The sequence below is a fragment of the Miscanthus floridulus genome, chromosome 18, assembly GCF_019320115.1.
Source record: "Miscanthus floridulus cultivar M001 chromosome 18, ASM1932011v1, whole genome shotgun sequence".
In the NCBI taxonomy this organism is placed as follows: Eukaryota; Viridiplantae; Streptophyta; class Magnoliopsida; order Poales; family Poaceae; genus Miscanthus; species Miscanthus floridulus.
In genome coordinates, this window is record NC_089597.1 from 89,826,298 (window position 1) to 89,842,157 (window position 15,860).

The following is a 15,860-nucleotide window of genomic DNA, read 5'->3' on the forward strand; positions in this document are numbered from 1 at the left end:
CCTTGCTCCTAGAATTGATTAGGTGAGCTTTAACTAGCCTGGCACCTTAGTTGCTTAATTAGGATCTTTGCAAGGTGCTAACGAAAATAGATAGAGGGGTGTAGTCTTGGCAAGACCGATTATTTTAATTTCGCATTTGTTTCGGTTAGCCGGCACGATTAAATTTAGAAAGGACTATTCACCCCCCCTCTAGTCCGCCATCTCTACCTTACAGACGTGTCAAGTACTTGTTTGACGGGAGACCTCTCTCGATTTTTCAAAACGTACCCCTTCTGAAAGTCCACAGGGCATGACATGTAAGAACTAGCATGGTGGCCATTGTTAACATTTATATGGTGTTAGAGCACTCTATCGGTAGCCCTCAAAACATGTCCCTTACTTTAAATTTGAGGGCACCCCCTACTTTTGACGGGCCTGTTATCTAGGCTGCACTCCAGTAGGAGTCCTCAAAACAACGTCCTCAAATTCAATCTAACAAAGAATGACATATATGACCCACTTGTCATTCTCTTTCCTATCTTCTTCCCCGTTGATGGACATGGGCATGCTAGTATTAGCTGGGGAGGGGCTCCGGCGGCTGGGTGGGGCGATTGGGGAGGGGCGCTGTGCTGGAGCCTGCCCGTGCTGACATGTCACCATGCACGCCGTGGTAGGGAGGGGCTCCGCACCGGAGAGAGCCGACACACCAGGGAGGGGCTCCGCACCAGGGAGGTCACCGCCGCGCTAGGGAAGGGCGTCACGCGGTGCCGTGGTAGGGTGCCGCACGGTGGGGAAACTACTCCAACGAAAAGTAGGGGGCCCCTCCAGACTTAGAATGTGGGCCTCGGTAGAGTGGGGCTTTTTTTCCCTCTCAGCCCTCAAAAGTAGGATAAGGATCATGCTGGAGTTGTTTTAAAAAAACTGAGAAATCAGTCATACATGTTTGAATGATTCTTCTTGGGACCATTTCATGAATTTTACACTGGAAATTGATGTGGTTATGAGAGATGTGATGGTTTAACACATTCTATTCACCAAAGAAAGAAGTGGATTATTTTTCAAAACTATAATCAGATGATTCATTGCTGTCTTATTCCTCAAAACACATAATACTAGATTGAATTAGTTTTAGGTGAGCACCATACGTTTTGAAATAAGATTGAAATACTAATAAATCATATACTAAATGATAGCACAATATAATACAAGGAAAAAAGAGTAAGTGTACTAAGCCTGTGTGTATGCATATAACTCACCGAGGTAGAGGCGCTCGTAGCCTCTAGGAATGACCTCTGACGAAGTTCTTGCAGGTATTCCTGAGCACGATCTGCGGTTGAAACAAATCCCAGGGCAATCCACCTGTGAATCAGGTCTCTCTTCTCTACGACGAAGCCTTTTGGGAAGGCAGAAAAGTATACAAAACAAGGCCTCAGATAATAAGGCATGTAAGAGTAACTAATCTTCAAGGATGGCAGCACTGCAGTTGCAGCTGTCGCGGTCGTTGGATCACGTTCGCCTTCCCACAGCTCACTCTTGAGCGTCTCTTCCCACTTGCGCAACGGCATATCTAGCAGACGGTCCCCAAGGGATTTGACTGCCAACGGTACGCCGCCGCACTTCTGTACTATTTTCTCACCGACCTTTACGAATTCATCAGATTCTTCAGATCCATTTGGGAACGCTTTATCTTTGAATAGCTTCAAACAGTCATCATATGGTAATGCATCCAACTTGAATGGCAACTCTCGATTCATCCGCTTAGCAACCTGTTCGCTTCGAGTTGTCACAATTATCTTACTACCTGGTGCGTTATTTCCCTTTTCTGATCCAGATGCTGGCCACCTTTCAGCATTGCTTTTAACTGGTTCAAGTTGCTTGTGTTTTCTTCCCACAAGTCATCCAAAACGACGAGATACTTCTCTCCACTTAGGATCATCTCCACGCGCTTCTGCACGGAGGGCAAGTCATACTGGTCGCCCTGTTCATCTACTTGGGAGATGATTGATCGACCAATCTTTTCATTGCTAAATTTTGTGGAGACATAAACCCAGACGCAGATATCAAAATCTCTCTTAGTTGTACTGTCATCGAAAACCATTTGGGCTAAAGTTGTTTTACCCAAACCACCGAAGCCATAGATAGGGATGATGGCGTGCTTGCAATCTTCTTGCAGCAGCTTCATCAACTCCGCCTTGTCTTTGTCCCTCCCAACGATACCTTCTTCGAGACAGGGGCCTGTAGCCCGCATCTGGATCATGTCCTGGTCGTCAGAGCTTGTGTCCGCCATCAAGTCAAACCTCCTCAGCTTTTCTATGTTTTCCAATCTTCGTTTCATGTCCTTCAACTTGCCAGGCATGGTCAGCCGCAACTTCACTGGAATGGAGATCGCCTGCAAATTTATATACTATAGTCAATTAGAAAAGGAACAAGAAATCATAATAACAAAAATGTCTATGGGCATCAAAAGCACCGGAAACCACTCCTGAGAATTCATATGGTGGATTAGAAAAGGGAAATATTTCCTCCGTATCAGATTATAAAAAGTTGTGACTTCTCAACATACGTATTTAGATATACACTACGTCTAGATATGTAGTACAAGGAATATATTAAAAAAGCCAAAACATCTTATAATTTACAACACTGAAAGTAAATGGTAACCGAAATATGGGCATAAAAAAGCACCGGATCGGAAACTTACCGTTGTATAGTTGTTACTCTGGGACTTGAGCCATCTCTATTTCTCAGAATATCGCCTTCAAATTCCATTATCATGTCTTCCATGTCATAGGCTGCTGCCTTGAGCTCCCTCATCCATACACGGACGTCACCATCTTTCATCAGCCTCTTCTCTAACTTAACCATGCCTTCATGGATGCTATCCACAGTATCCTTAAGGGCGTTCAGATCATCACCGAGCTTCAGCTGCGAGGCGACGGCCTTCCAGATGGCGGTACCTAGCATGCCGGAGACCTGCTTCAACGCCGCTGAGGCGAGCAACTCGCCGACCCCCGCCATGGCAGAAAGGACCGCAAGAGCGCAACCAGCTGGCCGTGAAGCTAAGACTGTCTCCAACGCCCTTCTGCGCTCCTCGTCCCCTGCCGCAGCGCACCAACGCCCGGTGTCGTCCCCCAGCGGGAGCCTCCAACAACCATAGATCCGACGGCCCTCTCCTCCACCCCGGCAAGATCGATGGAGGTGGCGTGCCGGTGTTGCAGGGGAGTGGGTGGCTCTCCTCCACCCCGGCGCGGCGTCCTCCCCACCCCCAGCGGCGCCCTCTCTTACCTCGGCGACCGAGCTCCCACCACCCCGACGGCCATGGCGGTCCTCGCCCCCAATCCCCCATCATCGCCTCCGAGCCAAGCCTGGTACTGATGGGGCTCATGCGCCGCAGCTCGCTGTCGGCTCCGACCCCAATGGCTGAAATCAATCGGCCCAGGCTTCTCCTCACCTATGTTGCAAATGTATGTTTTCAGGTGTTTCAGTCGTTTCAAAGGTATGTTGCAAAAGTAGATCGGGGGATGTTGCATATGTTGCAAGTGTTTTCAGAAGCATGTAGCAAACGTTTGTTCAAAATGTTTTATCTGTTTACAGACGTATATTACAATCGTTTTTTATCTGGATGTTGCATATGTTTTCATACATATGTTGCAACAGTATGTTCTAAATGTTTTAGTTGTTTTAGTCTTATGTTGCAGTAAGTTTTTTTTCATGTTGCAATTGTTTTCTCTAGATGTTGCATATGCTTCACACACATATTGCAAACGTATGTCCCAAATATTTCATCTGTTTCAAATGTATGTTGCATTCGAGTGTTTCATGTTGCAAGTGCAGACCGCCGACATTGGTGTCCATTAAGGCAGGCAGGGCCAAGCTGCGGACACCAACACCTGGAGGAGGCACAGGCCGTCGCCGGCGGTGTGGGGAGGAGGCACAGGCCGCACGGTGCAATTGTGGAAGAGGCGCGGGCGAGTCTTCCAGGCGGCCTATAAGAGATGAGCGCCGCGGTGGTGTGGAAGAGACGGGGGCGAGTCATCCGAACAGCATGGGCAGCGGATTTGAAGCGGACGGTTCGGATGTGAGTGCGAGAATCAGAACTGGCACGAGCGGCGCGCAAATTCGAGCGGACGGGACCGAGCAGCCGCGGGCGTCCGGACGGACGCAGGCGTTAGTGCTGCCGCTTTTTTAATTTCTATTCTAAATATAAACTGACCTTTTTTTCTACAGCTGTTTTTACTTCTCAAACTGCCACTAACTGTAAATATCGGGGCTATTTCCAGCTGTTGATTTTGTCCTCCACGAGTAATAAGAAAAATTAGCGGGGATATTTGCAGCTATTGTCCTATTGAGCCACTAGCTCATATAACGGGGCTATTTGCATCACTTGCGGAAAGATCTAAGCTACTGCTAACAATCTGACTGGGTGAACAAACGCTGCTGACCTGTTCTGTTCCATCAACTGCCTGCACGCGCGTGTACAAGAGGTCGATGGACTCCAACTCCATGATGACCAGCGGTTGTCCGCCTTGCGCGCATCGGCCGCCATGGCGTCCAATATGAATTGGAACTGCACGGAGGGATTGGGTGGAGCCGTGGTGAGTGCCCTCAAACCAAGTAAACCACGGGTGTGGATTCCAAGGACCGCACGCTCGCTCCGATGTGGAGAGGAACGCGTTGTCGACCAACCACGGGGTCGTTACCGTCACGACTACAGACCGAAGGGTGAATGCACGCACCGAGGAACCGAAGCCGACGAGGAAGAGGATGATCTAGCGCCACCAGCGCTGCCCGAGATCCAAGTCGCTGCGCCAACGCCACCACCGCTGAGGAACTGATATAGACACCGCACCCACACGACAAGGACCGCTGAATTTGATACTATTGTTACTGTAACTAATACCCGTTGCCACGGCGATCGCTGGACGTGAGCTAGACAACAACGAGATCAAATTGGTAGGCGGAACGAGAAAGGATTCCTCTTCCGTATTCTACTTTAATTTTCCTATTTTCTTCTTACTTTTTCCTCACTTCAATTACTGAGTAAGGTGCTGTTTAGTTACACTTTATTTTGCAAAAATTTTCAAGATTCCCCGTCACATCGAATCTTTGGACGCATGCATGAAGCATTAAATATAAGTAAAAAATAAAACTAATTACACAGTTTAAACGAAATTCACGAGACGAATCTTTTAAGCCTAATTAGACTATGATTGACACTAATTACCAAATAACAACGAAAGTGCTACAGTACCATTTCCTAAAAATTTCCGCGGACTAAACAAGGCCTAAGATATGCCTGGCCAGTGGCAGTGGAGAAAATGGGAATTGTGTCCTCGTGGGGGTGGATTTCGCTATAATGCTCTTAAGTTTGTGGCTTCGCCAGAATGTTTTTATGAAACGTGTGTTTCACGCTATTTTGTCATTTAGCATTTTTTTGCAACTTCATAAATTTCTGAGCCCATTGTTTGACTTGGCGTGACCGTTTTGCCCCTGCCTCCCTTTACCTTATCCTAGTGCTCTCCCTCTTCTCACGGTGACGGCATTTTCTCCTTTCTCTCCCGTTCTCTCTCCGTCTCAACCGGTGTTTGGGCGGAAGCCCGCCGCCGCCGCCGCCCACTGGCCGCGCGTCACCAGGCGCTCCGCCCCTCCCTGCGTCCCACCACTCCCTGCGCGTCGCCCCAGGCCAAGCCCCGCAGATGTCTGCTCGCGCCGTCGGCCAGCGGCCAGGCCGCGTCGTCCCCCAGGCGAAGGTGTCGGCCCGAACACCGGTTCATGATTCTGGTTCATGTCTGTTGGAAATCCAATCATTTTAGAGCTAGTTGCTTCTATTTCCATCTTCATCTTGGCTTTGCGTTCAATGTCAGCAAGCTCAATCTTGTACTTGTCGATCCATCTTGGCTTGGCCTGGGGAAGCGGTGGCGAGCAGGGATCCGCGGCACACCTGGGGAGGCACAGCCCGTGGCCGGCGGCGCGCCTGGGAGGCACGGCCCGTGGCCGGCGACAAGCCTAGGAGGCGCCGCCCGTGGGGGGCGGCGGCCGGCGTCGAGATCCCGTCCGCAACAGTCGTCTCGTACGAGACGAAGAGAGAACGGAGAGAAGGAAGAAATAGCCGTGACCGTGAGAAGAGGCAGAGCGAGAGGATAAGGCAGATGGAGGCCGGGGCAAAACGGTGTCAAAAGATGGGTCAGAAATTCACTAAGGCCTTTTAGATTGAAGATTTTTTCAACCTGATGAATAGTAGCACTTTCATCTTATTTGGTAAATATTGTCCAATCGTGGACCAACTAAGCTCAAAAGATTTATCTCGTGATTTCCAACTAAACTGTGCAATTAGTTTTTTTTTTTACCTACATTTAATGCTCCATGCATGCGTCCAAAAATTGATGTGATGGAAAGAGAGTGAAAAAAATTAGAATTTTGGAGTGATCTAAACAAGGCCTAAGTTGCCAACAAAAACGAGAAAGGGCAAAATAACTTGATGCACACCTTTCGTAAGAGCATTCTGACAAAGCCCCACAAACTTAATGGCACCGCTTCCGTAAGGGCAAAATTCCCATTTTCTCGTGGCAGTGGGGACTCCAAATGATAAGGAGATGTAAACGAAAATTACAAACTGAAACGACGCCCTTGGCTCCCAACGCCGTGCATCTCAGTCATGGAGTGGGCATCACAAGGCACGGCCCTTGGATGATTCCGAACCAAAGTTAGGTTTAGTATCCTGTTTTGCGTTTTGTTTGATTTTGGTCCAATTTTGGTTAATAGGTGCATCTGTGTATTCTGCATATTCAGGGGACTGTATCTGTAGTTCATCTTCCTAATTTGTTAGGTGCAGGGTTTGAAAAAGTAGCATCAACAGAACTAGTCAGTGTTCATGTCAGGATGCCCATGATTTTGCCAGAGCTCATGAGCTTCAAGAGAATGTCGATGGGCTGTTCTTCATTCAGGATAGGATAATTATTGCCAAAGCACATGAGCTGCAAGAGAAGGCTAATGACCTTCTCTTCCAGTGAGAAAGTCTATTGTTTCTTCATTTTAAAATTATAACTAATAATGTATTTTGCTCGTTCATATTCAAGTGCAAGATTGTTTCATTCTGATGATTCAACTCCATTGCAGCTTCCTATAAATAACAACCAGATTGTTTCAATCTAATGGTTCAATGCGCTTAGATTCCCCCTGCAGACTGTACCTTCAGACTACAACTCAGATTTAGTGTTCATCTTCAGATTTGCATTCTGGCATGTATGAACTCGGTGTGTTTTAATTTAACATGCTGATTTTCAAACAAGAAAAATAACCTAATTGTTTTCCTGAACACCAGCCATTTCAAACACTCTGAAGTTCTGAACTCTATATGCCGGTGTGTGTGGGAATTTTCTGCTCTAAACATAAGCATCTCATCAGCGGTGGAAGCTCAGGTGAGATGTAGGCGACATCGGGCAACCTATCAGCCTCGGAGTTTGAATCTCCACGGGTGGGGCGATGGTGTGGAGGACGTCTTAGGCAGCACCCTGGAGGAGTTTACTATGGCTTTCTTTTCTATCAGAATAATTTTCTCTGTATCAGCTCTCTCTCATCGGACCGAGCATGCCATAGCAAAGAAAGCTAAGTGATACGGAGTTGCCATGAAACAAGCGATCGATATGCAAGGAAGCAAACTGGCCACCGATTCCAGCCATGTGCTACCCCCAAAATTATTGGCGTAGGCTTCGTGAGCTGCAGCGTGAAGAGCTAAAGCCAAAATGCTCTCTGCTTTTTAGGCACTACTCTAGCGTACGCCGAGCAGACCCAAAACTTAAGGTCGTTAGGATATAGACAGTATATATCAGGACGTGTTTCTTGGGCTCATCGTCTTTTTTCTTTGTCACTGTTTTAAGATTTTTCACATAAGGTTCTTTCTTAGGAAGAGAAAGTTGGGACAGCTTGTCAACTTGACACTTTGCTTTTATATTTATGCCGCAAGTTGATTTTATATTTGTGCCGCATAGACCAAGTCTATTGTCAAAAGGGACGCTGAATATGTTCAAGAAACAACGTGAAGATGGAGACAATGGGCATGTCTGTTTCCACTTAGGGTTTTTTTTGTACTACTTAAAACCTGATTTGAGATAAAAAAAAATCGAGAATCTCACCTAAGCGTCTTGATTATTTTGGCAGCAACGGCCAACGGCGGTAGGAATCGGCTCATCCGTTGTCCCGTGCGTTTTCTGAACCGCGGCTCCACCGTTGCGTTTCCTCAGCCGCGAGAAGTTTTCCTTTCCTTGCCCTCCTCTCCGATCCCCCACTTCCTCCGCCGCGCAGAGGCGCGTATGGGAGCCCTACCGCCAGTCTCCCGCATGGCCGCCGTGGACGTGGACGGCGCATGTCGCACCACGCTATACGCCCATGCCCAGCGAGATTTGCAACTCCCAAAACAATTCGCTCAGAAAGAACTATGTTGGCCGCAGCCCACAGCGGCAAAAGTGTGTTCGAGGATGGCCTGTGGCTGTGTTTTACTACAGCCAGGGCAGGAAGGCGAACTGTAAAAGCTCGTGCATTCGTGGGTATTGTATTTCCAATTCCAATGGGTGAACTACAGCAGATCCTTCGAGTTTTGTTTACTGATAGACACAGAGCTCTGTGTTCTTATATTTATGAAGTTGCACAAATGGCTAAACAGTGGTTTATATTAGTGACCATCATTCCATCAATCATCACGGTTAAAGAAAATAGTCAAGTGAACATCAATCAGAATAGAGGCGAAGCAACAAAGCAGAGCAGTAACTCCTTAGCGTATAAACGCGGCGTTCAACTTAAACATAGCAAAGCACGTTGCCCTTGTATTCGCCTTCGATTCGTCGCTATCTCCGTTGTTGTCCGTTGGTTGATTCTACAAGGATACCATATGTTGAGAGGAGGCTAGCACGATGCAGAGATCAGCCGTCAGCGCGCGGTCCCTTCTCTGACGCTGGAGAAGATTGACACACAAGGGAAACATATGTAGTATTAAACACAGCCACACAGGATGAGAGAGCTGGTGAGAGAACAGAGTAACTATGGCACCAACGTTGTTGCTACTTGAACAGAGCAGGTTAAATCTATGCTACGAATTCATCAACATCAACGATGACAATATGAACATTTTATAGACACATGTACCAGCACAATCATTAAACATAAAAGCACAGGAGGGTCAAAAACTCAAAAATTGATGACTGGACGCATACCGACCTATGCTTCTAACTCATGAACAACTAGGTACAACAGTACAAGAGGAGGACATAGAAAAGGGAGCTTATGATATTTAATAAAAAAAAGATTTACCTCTTGTCAACTGAACATTTCAGCTCACCGTGGACGACAGGGAGAAAGAAGTGGCAGACTGGCCCTCGTCGCCGCCCACTTGGAGAAACTGAGCAGGAACAAAGCCCTCGGCCTTCTTCTGACTCAAGGCCCTGAAGAGTGGGAAAGCTGGTCTCGGTCACATATTCACATGGAGCAGTGCTCCACGTTCAGAAAAGGGAGGAAATGGGAAACCTCTTACCGGACTCGAATGTCCAAGCATTCGTGGACTCTAACGACGGTAGCGGAGAGGTCTCTGAATGTATAATTCGTAGTTTGACCATATTTTTCGGCTCTATCCTCACATCTACCCCTAGATCTCGAAGTCTTTCCAGCTTCTCCTTATCCTTTCCAGATTTGCATCCTTTCACAAGTAACGTTCCACATTTTGACAGTGTCAAGGACTGCAAACTGGTGAGCTGTTGTATGCATGCAGGTATAGCTACTATATTGTAGGCATCCACCTTGAGCTCCCGGAGGGAGGTAATCTCGCCCAACCACCTTGGCAGCATTGTAATACTCTCACAGTTCAATATCTGTAGTTTCTGGAGGGATGTCCATCCCCGAATGCTCTCTGGCAAAGGTACCTCGTCAGAGCAGCCGTCTATAGTCAGTTCACCAATTTCAAATTGTCTAAGACCATCCCATGATAAGGATGAAAACCCTCTTCTAAACAACCTGATCTCCATTTTGGATAATAACGTAGGGATGGATGGTCCCATGATTCGATGAAAAGATGGACACAGGTCTTGGCCTGGTTGTCCTTCCCTGCCTGATAAGATGTACCTGGCGCTCCTTGGGATTGATGGTTCAAACCTCAGCCTAGAACAACAGCACATCTCCAGATCTTGAAGGCTTGGAAACAAATTTTCATCGCTACCCTGCCCCTCCACCTCCATGGATATTTGCAACTCCACGTTGTTTAATTCTGACATGACAATTCTTTTGAGTTTCTTAAGTGGCCCAGTGCACGAGATGCGAACCGACCAATCTATCCTCCATGAAATGTGCAGCTCTTCAAGACTCTGTGCCTGATCCAAATGAAGATGCTTAATGTGCACATCGTAGAGCCCCAGCTTCACAAGGTTTGTGAGTGAAGGCATCAGCTGCAGATGCTCAGTTATCACACAGCAGATCTCCAGTTTCACAAGGCTTGTAAGTGACATCAAACGAAGGAAAGTATTGTACTTCAAGCGGACTTCTTCTCCGTTCCCATACCAAACAGGATCATCCGCAATTTGAAGATCGTCGATATGTAGTTCTGACTATATTAGAACCACTTCTCCGGAAGGAAAGAACAGGCAACTGCATTTTCAAGGGACACGAGGAACAGTGGTTAGCCATGATGCAACCATGTAAGGACAAAGCAGCCTGGAGCGAAATTAATTTATGTAGTCTAACAAAATGTAAAGCCCTATCTAACGATAATGTGTTAATGCATACTCCATCGTTCTAAATTATAAATCGCTTTAATTTTTTTGGTACATAGGATTTGCTATGCTTTAGACATAACGTATATATAAATGTATAGCAAAATGTATGTACTAAAGAAATCAAAACGACTTATAATTTGGAACGGTGGGAGTACAAAGAAATATTATTATCACCTCATTGAGCTACTGTGCGTATAGATATAAATATTTGCGAACAATGGTCATCATCAATCAACTACAAAAATTACGGGAGAACATCTCCTCCACCCACCCCACCCCAATATTATTGAAACACCGGGAGTAATTTACCTCAGATGTGCTGATGAAGCCTCCGATGTTCCTCTTGTTGACAACTAACGTGTCCAAAGAAGTCAGGTACGGGTTCGATTGGGACAAGAGCTGCAGATTGGCAGCGTGCACTCTCAGCTCCTGTAGTGACGTGAGTTCTCCAAGCCACTCCGGTAGAGCAGAAAATTTCTGACAATCTACTACCTCTACTGTCCTGAGGGAGTGGCCACTCCGAATGGTATCTGGCAAGGTCATCAGATCCTTGCAGGAATGGAAACTGAGTTGCTCTAGATTAACAGCGTTCTTAAGAAATTTGAAATCATCTGGAGAAAAGGCACAGTCCTCTATTTCCATGCTCCATGATGTTAATTCTGAACTTCCGATGTATTGCTCAGATGATAGCACATCGCTGCTTCTTTTGATGTTACATCTCCGACTTCCTGGGAAAGCTGGAACAAACCTCAGCCTGTGGCAGTCTACAATAGCAAGCACTTGGAGATTAGGAAATATTTCATATTCACGGCTTCTATGAAGATGTTGATCATCATCAGTTGCAAGTGTGGTAATCCACTCCAGGTTTTTCATTCTCTTGATTTCAAGTTCTCTCAGTTTCCTAAATGGTCTCGCACCCCCATAGATATCGCTACCCACTTTGCTGATCCTAGGCATATCTGAGATGTGCAGCACTTCCATGTTTTCTAGTTGACCCAATGAAGGGAGGTGCTCACAGTTCATCACGTCAGACAGCTCAACTATCACAAGGTTTGGGAGGAAAGAACTTATGTTCACCATCCAAGAGCAAAACGTATCACCCCTGAAGCCTTCAATTCGAAGTTTTTTTAGGTTCCCATGAGGCTGGAGTTTTTCAAGAACTGCAATGTCATTAACTATGCTTGAATCTCCTGGTAAACTGCTGCTGGACCACATCAAACTCAGTGACTGCAGTTGCTGATACTGGGTCAATCCGTGATGATCACCTACTTCCTCTGCTCTCTCCACATGCTCAAGGTTCTTAATAATTAGCTGCTTAACTTCGCAGTCATGGTTTTGATATAGAAGAGAGAAGTTACTGGAGCAACTAGTGGCGCACTTTGGTCTTACACAAAAAAAGTCAAGTGCAATATTAGAAACTAAACTAACACAAATATGCTGAAAGAACACTGCTACACTAAACATACCACGATCGTGTCACTTGACCCATCCGACCAGTCACAGCAACACAAGCACAGTACAACCATACACTCCATCATGCTTGACCCGGACGTGACGGTTGCACGTCTAGCCATTAATTTTAGTAACTGTTGCATAATTGATGTCAAGTGGTTATTAACGTATAGTTTTAATCAATTGTGTGTATATATAACTAATGTTCTGCAGCTGGACATAGAATAACTTATTCTGTGGCCACTTTAAGTTACGATAAAAGCACAGTGCCCACATGGTGTTTATGGAATTGCTCTGAACTGTTCTTACATAATGAGCTACCAAAAGATCTTGAGTGCGGCGGCATTTTTGCAGCCCCACAACAACACCACGCCAAGCCAAGCACCAACACGCCAACGGCTAGCACGACCTCTCTGCTCCCATTCTCACCATTGTGAGTCAATCTCAGTGCAGACCGATGTTACCGACTATGATTAGGCAGTCGCTATGGAGGAGCGCGGGATGAAGAAGGTGAAGAGTGGCTTGTGACGTCTCAACAGCCAAGGCCCAAGATGCTGAACTGAACATGTTTGGCCCAAGTTGGGTTAAGTGCATGCACGAGGAGTCCGCTGAGCTAACACCAGCTCGCCACCTGCGTGTTGATATAAGGGGCATTCACGCCGTGTAATGGATCATCAAGCACTATGAACAAACTAAACTAAGCTATACCTGTTGTCTCCGTATCCTCCTTTGCTTCTCCCCTCCTTTCCTCTTCTGCAAGTTGAGGGTTGCTAACAAAATTGGTATTAGAGGTCACCGGTCTAGAGCCACACAACATTCACCATGATCACTTCACCCACTTCCGCCGCTAGTTGGGGGCCATGGATCCCAATGTCAAGTTGATCATCGACGAGCTCAAGGCGATCGCCGGTGACTTCATCGACTTGCTGAATCGCTGATGCAGTGGATGGAGTCCGCTGAGAAGACACTGACAGACAGCTTCGGCGCCATGTACACTACGGCCAAGGTCTTCGATCAGTGCAAGCTTGCGTGGATGCATCGGTCAAAGACATTCGCTTCAAGTTCGTGGTGCTTCGCAAGCAAGTGAATTGAGTGGTTCTTGATTCTTGTCCCGCCACTGCAGTGGGGCGGCTACAACAACCTCGTCTGCTAGCAACCTAGCCATCGGCCTTGTTGGGCACCGTGCCGAACATCATCATCGGGAGTTTGGGTTCCCTATCCATCTCCCTGTCAAGAGTATGCATGATCTTTCTGATTCCCTGCTTTCATGTTCTGCATCCCATCCTATGCTCGATAGTTTGGGGGTCTGCACTTTTGGGGTTCATCTAGGGTTTGAGTGTTTGTGTTCCTCGAGTAACAAGACACTAAAGTTGAATTTTCCATCCTTTGATGAGGATAATCCCAAGCTCTAGATTAGTAGGTGTGAGGATTACTTTGACATGTACATCCTCGAGAGATCGATGTGGATTAAGTTTGCGTGTATGCACTTGTCCTGTTTTGCAACACGCTGGCTTCAATCGATGGAGTCCCATGATTGTTGTCTTAGTTGAGTGGAGTTTTATCAATTACTATGGATCATTTTAGTAAGGATCCAAATGTGTTGTTGATTCACCAACTTTTTAGTATTCATCAGCCGGGGAGTGTCTCGGATTACATTGAGAAATTCTCTGGGTTGGTGGATCAGTTGATCGCTTATGGGAAAAATACAAATCCCCTCTACTATGCGATGCATTTTTGTGGATGTCTTGCATGACGATGTCAAATTATCTGTGCATATGTATCGTCCCACGATACTAGATTCTGCTTGTGCTCTCATCTTATTATAGTAAGAGATGGCAGACCCATCCAAGTGGAAGGACTTCCATGAGCTGGATTTCTCCTTTGGTGGGAATCAAGTGTTGCGCAGCCCATTGCCTCTGCCTTTGTCATCGTGGCTTGACAAGCCTGCTTTGACTACATCTTCGACTGATGATCGTCGAGGTTGTGGCGTTGACGATAAGCTAGCGGCCTTATGTGTCTACCGGTGTGCTCATGGACTGTGTGTCTAGTGTGCTGAGAAGTGGTCCCACGACCATCGCTTCCTCAAGAATATTGAAGTGCATGTTCCGCAGGAGGTATGGGATAAAGTGGGGATCAAGTGGAGATTCTTCATTATATTCTAGGGATCCGCCTCTGGTTAAGGACTACTAGTTGTTTGTCACCATCTCTTTTTTTCGAAAATGTTTGTCACCATCTCGGTGTCAGTCATTCAAGGTGGTTCAGCACCCCGCACTATTTAGTTTCAAGGTGAATTACAAGGGCATTCGATGTTGATCTTGTTGGATTCAGGGAGTTCTCATTCCTTTGTCAGTGTTGCTTTGGCAGTCTCTCTGACTAGAGTTCAGAGTCGTGCTTCTCCTATGGTGGTCAAGGTGACCGATGGCAACAGAGTCAAGTGTGATTCACATATTCCTAAGGTAGTGTAGTCAGTTCAGGGATTCCCATTCACTTCTCACTTGAAGATCTTTCAACTGACAACTTATGACATGATCACTGGGATGGATTAGCTTGAGACATTTAGTCCGATGAAGCTACATTGGCATGAGAAGTAGGTCCACATTCCTTACAGCCACTCCTGGGTTCATAGTGTTACAGGGGTTGGTGGTGAAAGCCCTAAGTTTAATTTTGGTAATTGAGTGACAACTAGTGGACTAATGCTTTCAGTGATTTATGATTGAGCTAGGGTCCACATAAGGTGATGAGCAGGGCTAGGAGATGCTTGTGATGGAGATCAAGCCATATGGAGCAAGGTTCAGAATTGGGAAGGAGGAGATGAAAACAAACTCGAAGGTAAAGGTATATGCTAGGGGTTTTCATTTTGCTGACCGAGATGCAATAGAGTAAATGGTTAGGCTTAGGATATATGGTCGTACTATTAAGAGGGGAACTCTAAAGCGAAGATGGTTATCTAGTGCCACTTGGTTTGAACTAACTTTGTATATGCATTGGACCTAGTGACACGATGAGGAAGCAAGTGAAAATGCTTTGAAAAATGTTTTTGAAAAGCTAACTTAGTGCTTAAGTGGTTGTGTTCAAGTTGGAACACATTTGAAGTTAGAAATTTTGAAAACATTTGAGAATAAGGCTTGGTACAGGGTTTCTGTACCCAATGGATTTATCTGGTGCCTTTCTTAGGGAAGCACCAAAGAATAGGGCTTCTAAACTGACTTTTTAGTCTGCTCTCGAGGGTACACCGGAATTTTCTGGTGTCTTGGCCTAGGTGGCATTGAAGAAAGCGCTCGAGATAGGTACATGTGGCAGAAGATTGTGTAGCGTGGGAAAGTTTGAAACACAGCACCGAAAACCCTGGTGGGGGCCACCAGACTTACCCAGTGACCTCCTAGACCTCTAGGTGTTGATGAACAAAAAGGTTCTATCATCACAAGATTTCCGGTGATGGGCACTATTGCTGCACAGGAGAATGCATCGTACTGTTGGATTCCAAAGGCTAGTTTCTACGAAGGCCTAGCCCGGGGTGGCCACCAGAAATTTCCAGTGGTTGCACCACCAGGAGCACCGCAGAAAGTGCCATGGGTGATTTGCTAAGATCAATTTTTTATCGTTGGATCTTCATAATATAAGCTCTGGTGAGTATTCTCTGTTGGTCATAGGAGATTTCTGGTGACCACGTAGAAA

At 46.3% G+C, this 15,860-nt stretch overlaps 3 protein-coding genes across 5 annotated transcripts in view; all 3 read right to left on the minus strand.

Annotated features, from left to right (window-relative positions):
* Positions 1 to 850: 850 nt before the first annotated feature.
* On the minus strand, positions 851 to 2,997 carry LOC136524157 (putative disease resistance protein RGA3). The gene is made up of 5 exons (XM_066517618.1): positions 2,698 to 2,997; positions 1,781 to 2,368; positions 1,490 to 1,676; positions 1,236 to 1,306; positions 851 to 880 (listed from the first exon to the last, which is right to left on the minus strand). The coding sequence occupies exons 1-5, from the start codon at positions 2,995 to 2,997 to the stop codon at positions 851 to 853; spliced, it is 1,176 nt and encodes a 391-aa protein (XP_066373715.1).
* A 5,588-nt stretch (positions 2,998 to 8,585) lies between these two features.
* The window catches only part of LOC136522459 (uncharacterized), a 43,443-nt gene continuing 36,168 nt past the window's right edge, over positions 8,586 to 15,860 (minus strand). For 2 of the 3 annotated variants that reach the window (XM_066516280.1, XM_066516278.1), the window contains 5 exons: positions 12,200 to 12,319; positions 11,043 to 12,117; positions 9,503 to 10,605; positions 9,283 to 9,413; positions 8,586 to 8,926 (listed from right to left, as the gene is read on the minus strand). In XM_066516280.1, the coding sequence (XP_066372377.1) occupies positions 12,100 to 12,117; positions 12,200 to 12,319 (138 nt within the window). In that variant the 3' untranslated portion in view covers positions 8,586 to 8,926; positions 9,283 to 9,413; positions 9,503 to 10,605; positions 11,043 to 12,099. The remainder of the gene's footprint in view (positions 8,927 to 9,282; positions 9,414 to 9,502; positions 10,606 to 11,042; positions 12,118 to 12,199; positions 12,320 to 15,860) is intronic. The other variant, XM_066516279.1, reaches the window with a different exon arrangement.
* Positions 9,302 to 11,948, minus strand: LOC136524158 (disease resistance protein RPV1-like). Its single transcript, XM_066517619.1, has 3 exons — positions 11,043 to 11,948; positions 9,496 to 10,565; positions 9,302 to 9,413 (listed from the first exon to the last, which is right to left on the minus strand). The coding sequence occupies exons 1-3, from the start codon at positions 11,946 to 11,948 to the stop codon at positions 9,302 to 9,304; spliced, it is 2,088 nt and encodes a 695-aa protein (XP_066373716.1).

What these genes read in the sequence shown, in the direction of transcription:
- LOC136524158 (XM_066517619.1), bottom strand. Translation starts at nt 11,948, where the DNA reads ATGTGGTCCAGCAGCAGTTTACCAGGAGATTCAAGCATAGTTAATGAC. An exon ending in GCTTCATCAGCACATCTGAG is followed by an intron (nt 10,566 to 11,042) that starts GTAAATTACTCC and finishes GTTCTAATATAG; the next exon opens with TCAGAACTACATATCGACGA. An exon ending in ACATTCGAGTCCGGTAAGAG is followed by an intron (nt 9,414 to 9,495) that starts GTTTCCCATTTC and finishes CCCACTCTTCAG; the next exon opens with GGCCTTGAGTCAGAAGAAGG.
- LOC136524157 (XM_066517618.1), bottom strand. Translation starts at nt 2,997, where the DNA reads ATGGCGGGGGTCGGCGAGTTGCTCGCCTCAGCGGCGTTGAAGCAGGTC. An exon ending in GAGATGGCTCAAGTCCCAGA is followed by an intron (nt 2,369 to 2,697) that starts GTAACAACTATA and finishes ATAAATTTGCAG; the next exon opens with GCGATCTCCATTCCAGTGAA. An exon ending in TGAGCTGTGGGAAGGCGAAC is followed by an intron (nt 1,307 to 1,489) that starts GTGATCCAACGA and finishes TTTCAACCGCAG; the next exon opens with ATCGTGCTCAGGAATACCTG.